The 13437-nt window shown below is 42.6% G+C and overlaps 1 protein-coding gene across 1 annotated transcript in view; it reads left to right on the forward strand.

The window, feature by feature from the left end:
- The window catches only part of LOC119437582 (surfeit locus protein 4 homolog), an 89838-nt gene that overhangs the window by 36619 nt on the left and 39782 nt on the right, over positions 1–13437 (forward strand). Inside the window, exon 3 of the mRNA XM_037704584.2 lies at positions 3042–3085. Coding sequence (XP_037560512.1) covers positions 3042–3085 — 44 coding nt within the window. The remainder of the gene's footprint in view (positions 1–3041; positions 3086–13437) is intronic.

A 13437-nucleotide genomic window follows, 5' to 3' on the forward strand; every position in this document is an offset into this window, starting at 1 on the left:
GTATGTGTTTGCACACAAACTTGGGAAAGCGCCGACTTCCAACTAGTTTTATTTTCTTGAAAATATGCCAAAAAAGAAGGCAAGGATACACGGGCTGATCTAGATCAGCTGTCACCATTCAAGCATGTGCCGACATTTGCCTTAAGACTCGGCAAGAAATTCAAATTCATGATTTGACAGCGTAACGGAAGGTGCGCTACTTGTACATCACCCAGTTTTTGGCTTCGATAATTTTGCGAGTTAATAGTGTGAGTGCGCTGTGTGAACAAGACGCAACATCACCAAGTCGCCCATTTGTTTAACCCTTGCAACTACTGTAAGCCCTTGACTTGGGCGATTGGAAAGCTAAAAATTTATTTTGCGGGCTAGTTCTGCCTAAAAATTCAACTTGGCTACGCTATCCTCCGAAACGCAGGGAGGCCTCACAGAATACTTGGAGGAACTTTATGTGACTCACAGGGAAGGTCAAACAGATGGCACTGTTTTGAAAAGCCACAAATAGTAGAAGCAAAAAAAAAAAAAAAACGAGTTTTTTGTGGCTGAAGTGAGCTGTACGGTTTGAGCCCGAATTCACCAAGATTAGTAGCCACGAATTGGCCCAAAGTTACCCATTCATGAGCAGTTGGGGCCGCAAAATTTTAGGGTCTTACAGTTTTTTTACTATGTGATAAAAACAAAGAAAAGTAAACGGGAAATTTTTACCTGGTGGATAGTGGGCGGCATATCCCCATTGCATTATCCCAATTACCAGTTACAGAGTAGAATCAGTCAGGATTTAATAACACTTTTGGCAAAAACATTTTCGGACAAAGATTTCTCTTGAGGATGTTTCAAGAATGCTGAAATGTCCTGAGCATGATTATTATATATCTCAAAGTTGTTCTATCACTTGTTGTCACGCTGTACATTAAATGATTAATTTTTCTGATTTTGACATCAAACCTGTCTTGGAGGCACACTCGTGAAGTGGTGCATCTTTTAGGTGAAACGCTGAAAGCTGTGTGTTGGAGCATGTGTCCCATTGCCGGATGATTTCAGCAAGTAGATGGCTGTGCTGTCTCTGATTTTTTGCTTCTTAATATGGCATAATAGGGTTCCGAGTCGTCCACAAATTTGGCATACTTGCTTTTTATCTTCTAAGAATTTTTTTTCATTATGTATATATATATATATATATATATATATATATATATATATATATATATTGTCACGTAGTAGTGATGCTGAAGAAAACAGTCGTAAAACTGTGTACAACGAAACTGGTTGTTTATTGGGCGAACCTGTGCCCACAAAAGCAAGGTACACTCAAAGCACAACGATAACGGCGAACACAGTCGGCGATCGTAGAAAATCTGATCAGCGGCGAAACGCGTCGGCTTTTATACCTGAGTCATCGAAGGTTCTAGATTAATCCCTGATGCCCGCGTGTCTTCCAGAAAGTTCTAGAGAATTCGCGTCAGTCATGCAATCAGATAACATAAGCGTCGGTGAAAACAGGCAATGGAAAGAAGCATCGATAACGTTCTAGAAACTTCCGATACAGGCGCGTCCTGCGCCGAGCGATAACGTTTAACATTTGTTAGCCGGTGGAAAGCGGCCACCGGTGAAAGATAAACATCTATACGTGTCAATATATATATATATATATATATATATATATATATATATATATATATATATTGTAGCTAGCTGTGCAGTTCATAATCATCATCATCGTTCGTCGGGTTCATGATCATTGGCTGTCTCGCGCTGTGTTGAAATACAAGCACTCTGCCTTCGTCCCGGGTGTCGTCTTACCATATATATATATATATATATATATATATATATATATATTTTTTTTTTTTTTTTTTTTTCCCCAGATGAACTTTCGCTGACTTTTTTCAGTCTGTAAAAGCTTGTACCAAGTTACCTTTTTTTGGTGAATATCTGGTTTGCTATTTGTTAGTGCTGAAATGTGCTGTATTACTGCAGATCCTGCTCTTGGACATTGTAGTTGCAACTAGAACACACAAGGCCAGAGTGTTTGAGAAGCACTCTAGCAAGTTCACAACACCATATCATGTGACTATGCAGCGAGTACACTTGGTGTTTGAACACAACTTGAATGAGATTTTTTTTTTTTTTTAACATGATGCAGGTGCAGAGCTGCAATGAATAATAGAGTGTTGCTAGTGGTTGATGCTAGTAGTAGTCGGCTTGTTACCATGCATGACTGCTAAGCAACCCCTTTGGCCTGCTTCTTGTTTTTGTTGCAGTGGCAGAATCGGCTCACCCGCCATGGTGGCATTGAGCTGCTAAGCTCGAAGGCGCGAGATCAAAACCTGGTTGCGGCAGCCGCATTTGGGTGGGGACCGAATTTGTAAATGCCCGCGTGCCGTGCGTTGGGGACACAGCGGTGGGAAAGCTTTCCCTCCAATCATGAGCGATTTATGCCTCTGCCACGCTGCTGCCACGGGGAACGAACAAAATGGTGGCGCTCGGTGGAGCGGTAGAAGTAGGGGTATTTTGAGCGCTCGCTCGCCGCTCGAGGGCTGCCGCGGCTCGTTATAAACTTTATTTGAAATAGTTTGCGATGAATTAGACGTTGATATTTACCGAAATGGTAGTTTATAAGACATACTGCCCGAATGTGGAATTTTCCAAAAATCGCCTTTTTCACAATTTTTCGGTTTTCAAAGGCCGCGTCCCCCTTAAGAGGTGGTCGAAATTAATCACCGACCGCTAATCAGATGGGGGCTTTGGCATGTAAAAGCCCAGAATTTCACTCAATTTTTGAATTTGCTCGTTGCATTGGATGGGACACTAAAGTAAAACATTCTCGAATACTACAAAGGCAGCATGAGGTAAGTGAACAAGTGCCATTGTGGTGACTACACCTGGTAGTGACAGACCTTTTCATTGTGACATCTTGAATGGCATTTTCAAGGGGACAGTGTTGCTGCAAGAGCTTTGGAAGGGTTGAGACGGTCTTCTGTTGTTGTTGAAACAATGCCAAGGCACCTCTTCCACTCACTTGTTCCTCTTTCCACTTTTTTCAGACATTTGCGTACAACATACTGTGGGATGTGGGCTTCCTGCTAAGGTGAGTATTTCACTCTGCTTTCATTGTGAACGAGGTCACTGTTGTGTGTGATGCTCACAGTGTGGCACTAAACAGCTTCACTTGCTTTGACAATCATCAATGTTCCTGCAAAAATTTTTTTTTCAGTTCCAAGTTTTATTTCCTTCAATAAATGCAATGCTATAAGCATTTTTTTTTACTTTCCAGAGCTCACACTAATTATGGACAAATGACTTAGCATACACAGCAATAAAACAGTGGAATAATTTACCTAACTCTTTGAAATCATCGTCTGCGTCTTTTAAATCATCACTTAGAACATTTATTTTACAATAAATTCTGCCATATCTACTTGTTGTATAATGTTTTCTGTAGTAATTGTACTGTTACATATGAACTTTTGTTACTTGTGTTTTTACCTACTAGATTACCATCTATGCTTTTGAATTCATATTACTGTCGGGGTCGATTTTGTTGTTCATTTATATTCATGAATACCTGTTATGCTGATCCTAATGTATTATTTCTTTGTATTTCCTGTTGAGGGTCCTGGTGCAATCTTTGATTTTGGGACCCTCTCCTGTATAATATATACTACTTGTATCTTCCGTTTTTGTAACAAATAAACAATTCTTCTAAGAAAAAAGAAAGAAAAAGCTGGCAAATGTTGGGTCAGGAGCTGAAGCTAGTCTCGGCCTGTTTTCACATACACTAAATAGCAACAAAATAAGCACTAAAAAACCCGCCGGGGTGGCTCAGTCAGCTAAGGCTTGCGCTGCTGAGCGCAAGGTCGCGGGATCGAATCCCGGCCCAGGCGGCCGCATTTCGATGGAGGCGAAATGCAAAAATGCCCGTGTGCTTGCGTTGTAGTGCACGTTAAAGAACCCCAGGTGGTCAGAATTAACCCGGAGCCCTCCACTACGGCGTGCCTCATAATCAGAACTGGTTTTGGCACGTAAAACCCCAGAAAGAATATAAACACTAAAAAATTAAATACATTAAAACAGAACAAAATGCACGTGTGCAAGACAGATTTTCTCTTGAGATATGGTAGATAATTTGAAAAATGCACTCACAATTTAATGCAGCAAGTGAGCCAATATGCAAAATAGATAAAGGAAGCCAAGAGCATGGCGTTCTTGTTTAGCGATCACTGGAAAATTGGTCGCTCTGAGCTGGCCCAGATTCCCGGCAGAGTGGCACGATCGCTGCATGCAGCGTCTGCGGACAGACTTTGCTCTGCTTTCCTGTATGCATGGCTGGTGGTAGAAGTGTTTTGCAGGCACTGCTGTCTTCTTATATCCTTCCTGAGGCCCAAATACAGCCTTGGGGTATAATCGCTCTTCAAGCTGGTTTTTATTGTCTACTGGTGTGTTACGAATGTGAAAAAAACATTTTATTATTATTATTTAAATACCATGATAAAATATCAAAAGCTGCAACTCCATCTACGTACAAGAAGTAACCATCTCTTCATATTGCATTTCATTACCTACATGCAGAGATGATGGAGGATCTATGTCTAGTATATTGCCATGTTGCTGCTGCATTCTGGATTTTCACGCAGTCTCCAAGAATTTGAAACACACCTTAAGCTTGTTTTCTACCGTCAGTGACAACACTAAGGTCTAGATCAATTTAGAGTCAAATTTCTCGAAAGATCATGACAAGAATGCAAGTAAACCACTTCCATACAGTTGCACAAGCACTGGACTTAATATCCAGAATGAATAGCTTGAGTAATTGCTTCCTATTGAATAATAAAACAATGTAAAGGCAATGTGCATTAAATTGTACAAGGGGTCTTAGGAGGACCCATCACACTGAACCGCCTAGTTGGGCCTTACACGGAGAAGCACTATTGCAAGCATTGACTCGAAAGATTGTGGACAGCCACATGCGTCACTGTTTATTTATTCATTATTACCCTCAGGGCAAGAGGAGGGGAGTGGGTTACAGCAAGTGAACATAAAAGCAATAATAATAAGAGCAGTTGGAACATTCAAGTACAAAGGATTATACAGTTTTAGCTAGGGTAAAATCGTCATAATGAAATTGGTAGCAAAGTACGATAGTGAAATGGTACATACGAAATGCACTTAGGTTACAAACATACAGTAGGAAAAATGCTTCGATTATACAATGTTAGCTAAAGCCGCTCGAAACCTTTGGTTATCGTGAATGGATACGACTTCAGCGGGAAGGTGGTTCCATTTCGTGGATGACCGAAGGAAAAATGATTGCAAAAAAGTTTTAGTGTGACATGATTCGAGACCAACCCTAAAACGATGGTCGATTTGAGGCGATATGTATTGTGGCTGAAAAATGAAATCATTGCGGAGTCTTGAATGACGGTATAGCTTGTGAAAAAGAACTAGGCGTGCGATTTTGCGACGAGAAGAAAGTAGACTAAACGAAAGGTTAGTTTTCATGGCAGACACACTTGCAGTTCTATTGTAATTACATAAGATGAAGCAAACTGATTTATTTTGAACGAGTTCTAATGAATTAATTAGTTTGTCAGTGGTAGGATCCCAAACAGTGCATGCATATTCTAGTTTCGGATGTATAAGGGTAGTATAAAGAAGCATTTATAGGGATGAAGGAGCAGTTGAAAAGCTACGGCGCAGGTAGCCAAGCATGCGGTTAGCATTGCTAATTGTGTAGTCGGTATGAACATTCCAAGTTCCAAGTAATGTTCTAAGGGAACATTATTTAGGTAATATGTATGCATGCTGTTAGTTATTCAGGATACACACATCACTTTACATTTGCCAACGTTTAGTTCCTTTAATCAATTTTTGCGCCAATTAGCTACAGTAGTTAGATCAGACTGAAGGTGGTTAGGATCCACTGCATTAGTTATTTCACGAAAGATAACACAATCATCAGCAAATAAGTGAATGTTAGATGATAGAGAGGAAGGGAGGTCGTTAATATAAATGAGAAACAAAAGAGGCCCGAGCACTGAACCTTGCGGTACACCGGAAGTTACGCTTTGAAGTGGTGAGTTATGGCCGTTTGCGGTTACAAATTGAGTGCGATTAGATAGGAAGCATTCAATCCACTTCAGGATGTTAGTGTCAAGGTTCAGCTGACTTAGCTTATAAAGTAAAAGTTTATGACGGACCTTATCAAATGCTTTAGCGAAGTCTAAAAAAATGCAATCTGCAAATGATGAATGATCGAGAATACGATGTAATTTATGCGTAAAGATTGCAAGCTGAGTTTCACATGAAAATGGTTTTCTAAATCCATGCTAAGCTAGTGTGAAAAATGCATTTGATTCAAGGAACTCAACAAGATGTTTGAAAATTACATGTTCGAGCAACTTACAGCAAGTACTTGAGAGTGAGATGGGGCGATAATTGGCTGTTAGATTTTTGTTACCTGACTTATGTAGTGGAACCACCTTCCCGATTTTTCATTGGCTAGTTTGAGTGGACGTATCCAGTGACTGCTGAAAACATTTTGTTAGGATAACAAAACTAACGGCATTGATATTTTTTAGAAATTTTGAATTAATAGAGTCGTAACCAGGTGATGAAGGTTGATTCAGGGAATCGATTAGTTTCGCAATGCCTGCAGTTTAAACTCTCACTGGAGGCATAGCTACGTAATCGTACTGGCGAGTAGGAGGTAGGCGGTCATTGCAGGAGACGAAAAAATTTTGCACAAATGTGTCATTAAGAGCGGCAGCGCACTGTTCGTTAAGTACATGGATGCCCAATGGGTCTTCCAGTTATGTGATCATCACACAAGGGCTTGATTACACTCCAAAACTTTTTCACGTTAGTCTTTAACATAGATGGAAGCATGTTGGATAGAAAATTAGATTTAGTGTTCTTTAGTGCTGTTACGTACGTGTTGAATGAAGACTTATAAGCAGACAAGCGTGCATCAGTTGGTGAGTGTTTTGCAGACCGATATAGGCGTTTCAGATCGGCATTGAACCAAGGAGCATCAGAATTGGAGGTGATGATGCGAGATGGGATGTACTTTTCAGTTAGTTCCTGAACTTTAGCGGCGAACATGTCCCAATTAAGCTGAAGCGGACGATTTTCGAAATCCGGCAAGAAAGTGTCTAGAAACACAGTTAATTCGTTATTTATGGCGGTAAAGTTTGCTTTCTTGTAAATATGTATAGTTTTTTCTTAGTTCACTTGCTCTAGGTGTAGAAAGGTTATTTGAAAATGCAAGGAGGCAGCAATCGATTATACCAGGTAGGTGTGTAATCTCCGAAATTGTGTCGGGGTGGGATGTCAAAACTAGGGCTTGAGGTGTTTGCGGCATTATAAGATACACGTGTAGGTTGAGTTACTAGCTGTGACAATGAAAAAACTGAGCACAAGTCTAGAAATTCCTTAGCTTGTGCTGAAAAGGGAGCGAGTGAAGACAGTTGATCGTACCAGGTTATGTTTGTAAGATTAAAATCGCGCAGGAGTAAAATGCGAGATAAAGGAAAACGTGTGCGAACGAGGTTAATACCATCGTGCAGTTCATGGAGAAATGTAGGAGGTGCAGACGGTGAGCGATAGCACACACCTATGTTGAATGTTCTGCGACCAAGAGCTGCGGAAGCCCAGACAGCCTCTAGATGGTCGCTCGTACAGACCGCAGAAGACGGAATGTCATTTGAAATTGCCAAAAGGATGCCACCTCCTCTACGCACACTACGTTCCCAGCGATAAACATGGAATTGCACAGCACCGTGGAACACTTCCGTGTTGGTGACATGCGCAGGCAACCATGTTTCAGTACGTGCAATGATTCTTGCAGAACGTGTCAATTGCAGGCGATAAAGAATCGTATTTATTGGAGGCACTTCTGACGTTAGAATATAAAACGGAAACTTGAGGAAATGAAGAAAATTAACCACTGGCCCCTCGCGCTTTCCTAGATTAGAGGACGGGAAGGAACAGGGCATGCACATTCTACACTACTACTGCGTTGGTTAAGTTCTTGAATTTCATCAGAACTGGTGTTGTACACGTACAATTTTCCGTTCAGGATCAACTTATGGCAGAAGGCCAAGGCAATAGGGCATGGTCTGGTATTAGGTCTGCTGAGCATAAATCTTAAGCTGGACGGACTATTAGTCCGTCCAGCTTAAGATTTATGCTCTTGAAGAAGACAGTCCTGAGCATCGACAGAGCTGGGCAGCTCATGTCGGGCAAATATGACGAGATTGTTGAAAGAAGGCCGCTCAAGAGTTGAAATTGGAAAAGGACTGCAAACATTGTAGGTAATCACTGGAAAAATGATGCTGAGCTAACTAAACTGCGAGCAGACTTCAATAAACTCGAGTGGAGAAATCGGCAGTTCAACCTGGAATTCCAGGGAATTTGTGTTTGCCAATGTGAAAAGGTGAACCAAGTGGCTGGTCTTGTAGGTGTAGCAAAGCTTGGTGATGCTGACGTTACTGCCATACAGCACCTGTCTGCGAAGGGAATAATTGTCAGATACGCGAAACAAGTAGCGGGGGACCAGTGGTTAGGAAACAGACAGAAACTGAGGGAAAGTGGCAGTTCAGGCAAGAGCAGCTGCTGGGCATGTACTAATAAAGGAATGGGCTAAAGAGAAAGGATACAAACGTGCAAGACAGATGGCAACCATGGTGCGAAGTGAGAAAGACGAGCCATAACTCCTCGAATCAGTTTGACTGCTACATAAATGGCTAGTACGACAAATTGTGCTTATCTTTATCCACAAGACTTAACATTTCGTTGTCAGAGCTAAAAATAAAATCCCTTAAAGGGACACTGAAACGATTTTGACGGTTGTCTACGAACTTACTAAGTCAGTAGGGTGGGTAGTTCTTTCTGGTAATTAAGAGACAGGCTTAAGTGCTCCGTCTAAAGCGTGTAATTATTACAAAGTTTTCAAAATGTGCATAACCACTAATCACGGTGGCACCGCTTGCCCGAGTTTTCATCCGCCCCTTCCCAAGCTAAGTAGCCTGGGTGAGTGATGTCACTTCCGATTGGCTACCCACGCAACGTCAGCAGCAATGCTTGAAGCATGTCGCTTCATTAACCCTTCCACCCAAGCTTCTGCCTCATGGGGGGGGGGGGCAGCACAACAAGGATGCTGAATAGAGTGTGATACTGGGACTATATATATATATATATATATATATATATATATATATATATATATATACAGTAAAACCTCGATAATTCGAAGGTCGCCGGACCGCGAAAATTCTTCGAATTAAGCGGATTTTCGATTTAACCGAAATGACTAATAAAAAAGAAAACAAGCAAGAACTTGCCGCAAAAAGAAATCACCTTTATTTTCCATGTCCGAGAAAAATTACTCAATGTAATCACCGATGCGGGATTACTTGGCGCGCTGGTTCGCCGCCCTTAGTGCCATGCTCTCCAGCTGGCTCAAAAAACGTAGCATACAAATATCACCCGCACTGCACTCAACAAAGTTGCGGACGATGTTCATGGAATCGATAACTGCCGCGAAAGCGGGCGTGGTGGTGCTTGACTCCAAAAATGTGGACTTGCTGGATATTCCGGACTTCAAAAATGCACTGTCAGGGTTCCCACTCAGTTCATGCATTTTCGAACCCAATTTTTCGGACGAATTGAGACCCTAAAGTTCGATTTTGCGGACTAAATCACTCTTTCTGAGCCGCGCTACCCAATCTTGGAGGCCGCCATGTTGGATATTGCACTGGCTTGGATTCCAGTGGCTCGCTGTATAGCCTCCAAGATTAGAACGCGCGCTATCAATAGAGAGCTCGCGCAATTCTCTAGTCTCGGAGGCCATGCCCGCTCTTCCTTGGCTGACAAAACGCTCCAGAGTACTGCTCTTTTTCTTTTTTCTTAGTATATGCGCTCAGCACTATCGTTGTAAGCATTTATTGTGGGATGTTTTTTTTTTTTTTTTTTTTTTTTTGCGACAGCAATTATATGGATACTTCAAGCGGATTTTCGCCGTCGGCGTCGCCCCCCTGAGGTTCGATACAAAGTCCAAGGGCGATAAAATCATCGCCGCGCGCCCGCCGTATGTGCGACTGACAGCGCGCGGGGGACGCGCACTTTCATGGAGAGCGAACGCACGGCGGAGCTAGAGTGTACTAGACAATGGCCATATTCTAGTACACTCTAGCGGAGCGTAAACGCGACTTCCTCCCTCGTGCGAAAGGCCGTGGGGAGGCAGAGAGGGAAGGGGGAGGGGGCGACTTCTACTCTTCTAACAACTGCGTACTTAGCGCCGGAGCGGTTTCACGCGCTCTGCTCGCGCGCACCGTATCTTGAAAGCGATCTCCAGACGGCTCTGACCTTTTGTATGCGCTGTGCTTACGCCGCTCAGTTTCCGTTGAAGCGATAGACCGCACGAACCTTCGCTCGCTGCTCGCTGCGGCGGCCGCGCTCGCTCGTGCGCGCTGACACCACGCTTGGTAATTCAGTGAGTTTTTTTTTTTTTTTTTCTCTCTCAAGTTTCGGTTGCTATTTTGAACGTGGCGCGTACACTGAGCAGGTGTCTCGGAGATCCATGTCTCAGTGATCGGCGCTACCTCCTGTCCCTTCGGGAGAGCTAAGCGGTGCAAAGCTCGTTTCTTGGATCTCCATGGCGAACTCCGTTGGCGGAGATCGCCAACGCGGTGACGTTCGTGTCGACTGTACACGGAGACGACGTCATTGCTTTTTTCATTGCGTCATTTTTTTCAAGCCGCACTAATAACTTTTTTTTTCGGCCGAACGAGTTTTCCGGACTATTTTTCAGTCCCCACGAGCTCGGAAAATCGGTTGGCGACTGTACGGAGCGCCCTAACCTAACCGCCGCACGTTGCTACTAGCCGGAAACTTCGAATTATCCGAATAGAGCCGCGCGGGCCATTCAAATTATCCGGTAAAATTTGCATTGAGAATGACGGGACCACTCAAATTCTTCGAATTAACCGAAATTTCGAATTAACCGAGTTCGAATTATCGAGGTTTTACTTATATATATATATATATACGTTGTAGTTTGTGCATTGGATATATGCTTGCAGCGACGCAGCAAATGCTCCGTGTGGTTTGCCCCCCCTCCCCAGTTTTTTGCTTGATGCAGCACAAACAAGCCAACGAACATTACGCGTCGCCATCCACCACGCTAAGTTCGTCGTGAATGGTGATCAAGGCAGGAACACACTCCGTTCGAATCAACCGAATGTAGACGACACTTACGTAATCCAGAGTTCGACGGAAACCCGTCTGGCGAGGAATGAGCATAGTGAAATAAAACGAACACTCGCCAATGGAAATACATGTATTGTAAAAAAAAAAAAACTTGACTTTTCGAGTCCCGTACGGATCACAATGAAGGCAAACGCGGTGGCTCTTGCTAAAATATGGGATAGATGGCGTAGTGCATGTGTGTAGATTTCTGGCAGATTCCAATGTGTCCTGTTTATTGCATGCTGTGTCGTCTGAATGTGCAGCGATTCCAGCATTAGTCTTGCAGGCACTTTCTTCTCTGTGGCGATTCTGGATGCCGATGCCCAGTCGCAGTGACCTGTGTTTTCGTGGTGTTCTGATAAAGCGTTTGAAGATGAGTTGCCCTTGGCGACATCGTACTGATGCTGTTTTATGCGTTTTTTGAAGTTATCGGTCTCGCTGACATAGGTTGCGTTATTTTTCCAATACATGTATAGGTTTTCCGTAGGTTATTTTTCCAATACATGTATTTCCATTGGCGAGTGTTCATTTTATTTCACTATGACACGTATTTCGATGAAGACGAAATGCAGAAAAAACCTGTGTACTTAGATTTAGGTGCACGTTAAAGAACCCCAGGTGGTCACATTTAATCCGAAGTCCCCCACCACGGCGTGCCTCATGATCAGACGGTGGTTTTGGCACATGAAAACCCCATAATTTAATTTCCTTTTAACTTGCGTCATCACATGAAGGAGGCAAGACATAGCAATGGTGTAAAAAAAAGGGGGGGGAACGCCTCGACTTGAGAAGGAGGGTATTGTTTAACCCCTTGCACTTGTCTTATTAAGAGCTCTTGTGGGCCCCGTGAGATGTCCCCTTTGTCTGTGCATACAACAAAAAAATTTTTCAGGGACACTTTGGGGTGCCTCCCATGTCAACGCTTTGATAGTGTGTCATTTTATATCTAGTTTTTCATGTCTTTTCGGTGCTATCGGGATGACAGAAACTTGGTGTAAAGATGCTAGCACTGACCTCAAACTGGCCTCTTATCAATGTCACTGTTTCAACTGCATAAATCGTTGCAGGGGAGTTGTCATGCTACTGTTAAAAGAAATAATACCCTCTAAAGAACTTTCTTAATTATGTGTAACCTGTGACAATATCGAAATGTTGACGATACCCTCTGGAAAATTTTTATTTTCTGTGTGCTACAGGCCACTGAGTGGGAACATTGCCAGTTTTCTCTTTCTTTCTTTACTTTTTTTTTCTATGAACAGTTCTTGCAGCTTGTTTTCTGATAATCAATACTACCTCATATGTGCAGGAGACTTCAATATAGACTTGTTAGCAAATTCTAAGTTACAAAAAGCCTTTACAACATTAATTGCTTCAAGTAGGCATGAAAGCATCATTGCTTTGCCAATTAGAATCACAGAACAATGAGACTTTACTTGACCTACTTTACTTACTACTACCTTATTTACTCGATTCTAAGCACCCCCTTTTTTTCATGATCGCGATGCCCAAAGTGAGGGGGGGTGCTTAGATTTGAAAAATCTCCATGACGCTCGGCTCCGTGACGCTCGGCTACGCGCAGCACTACGCACTCGTAAGTGCGTGTTATTTTGTTAATTGTGTTGGACTAATATCAAGTGCAACTTTCTTTACTCCTCGTGGGTTTCTTTTATCCATCGGCGTTTCGCCATCGTATGTACAAGTTATTACGAGCAATCCTTCTCGTCGTGTGTGGTTTTTACTTGCACAAGAGCATGCAGTCGATAAGACTGACCGTCGACCGAAGCTTGACTAGCTAAGCTCTTGTGCAATACCTGTGCAAGGGCCCTTATTCATTACTGTACAATATTGTGCAACACTGCAGATTACTGTACAGAAACAGAACAAAGCATGTGGAGGCGCCAGTTGAACTAGACCATCTTGCTTGCCTTGAAAAGCTGATCGAACTAAGTAATCAAGTATTAGGAGGCTTCTGCATGCTCCCTGACCTGACAACCATTGCTTCATGAGCCTAAAGAATGCAGGAAAAAATGAACCAGGTGCCTCCTGCAGTGAGTAAAAACAAATGCCCCCTGTACAATAATTTCACATTTCACCCAATTTCACATTTGCAGAGGTACTGCTTTACCACATTTCATGGGCATCACTGTGGCTAGTATTGGAGGCAACAAATCTTCATAATCATTTTTTAGGGTG

This window comes from Dermacentor silvarum, chromosome 1 (genome assembly GCF_013339745.2).
Source record: "Dermacentor silvarum isolate Dsil-2018 chromosome 1, BIME_Dsil_1.4, whole genome shotgun sequence".
Classification (NCBI taxonomy): domain Eukaryota; kingdom Metazoa; phylum Arthropoda; class Arachnida; order Ixodida; family Ixodidae; genus Dermacentor; species Dermacentor silvarum.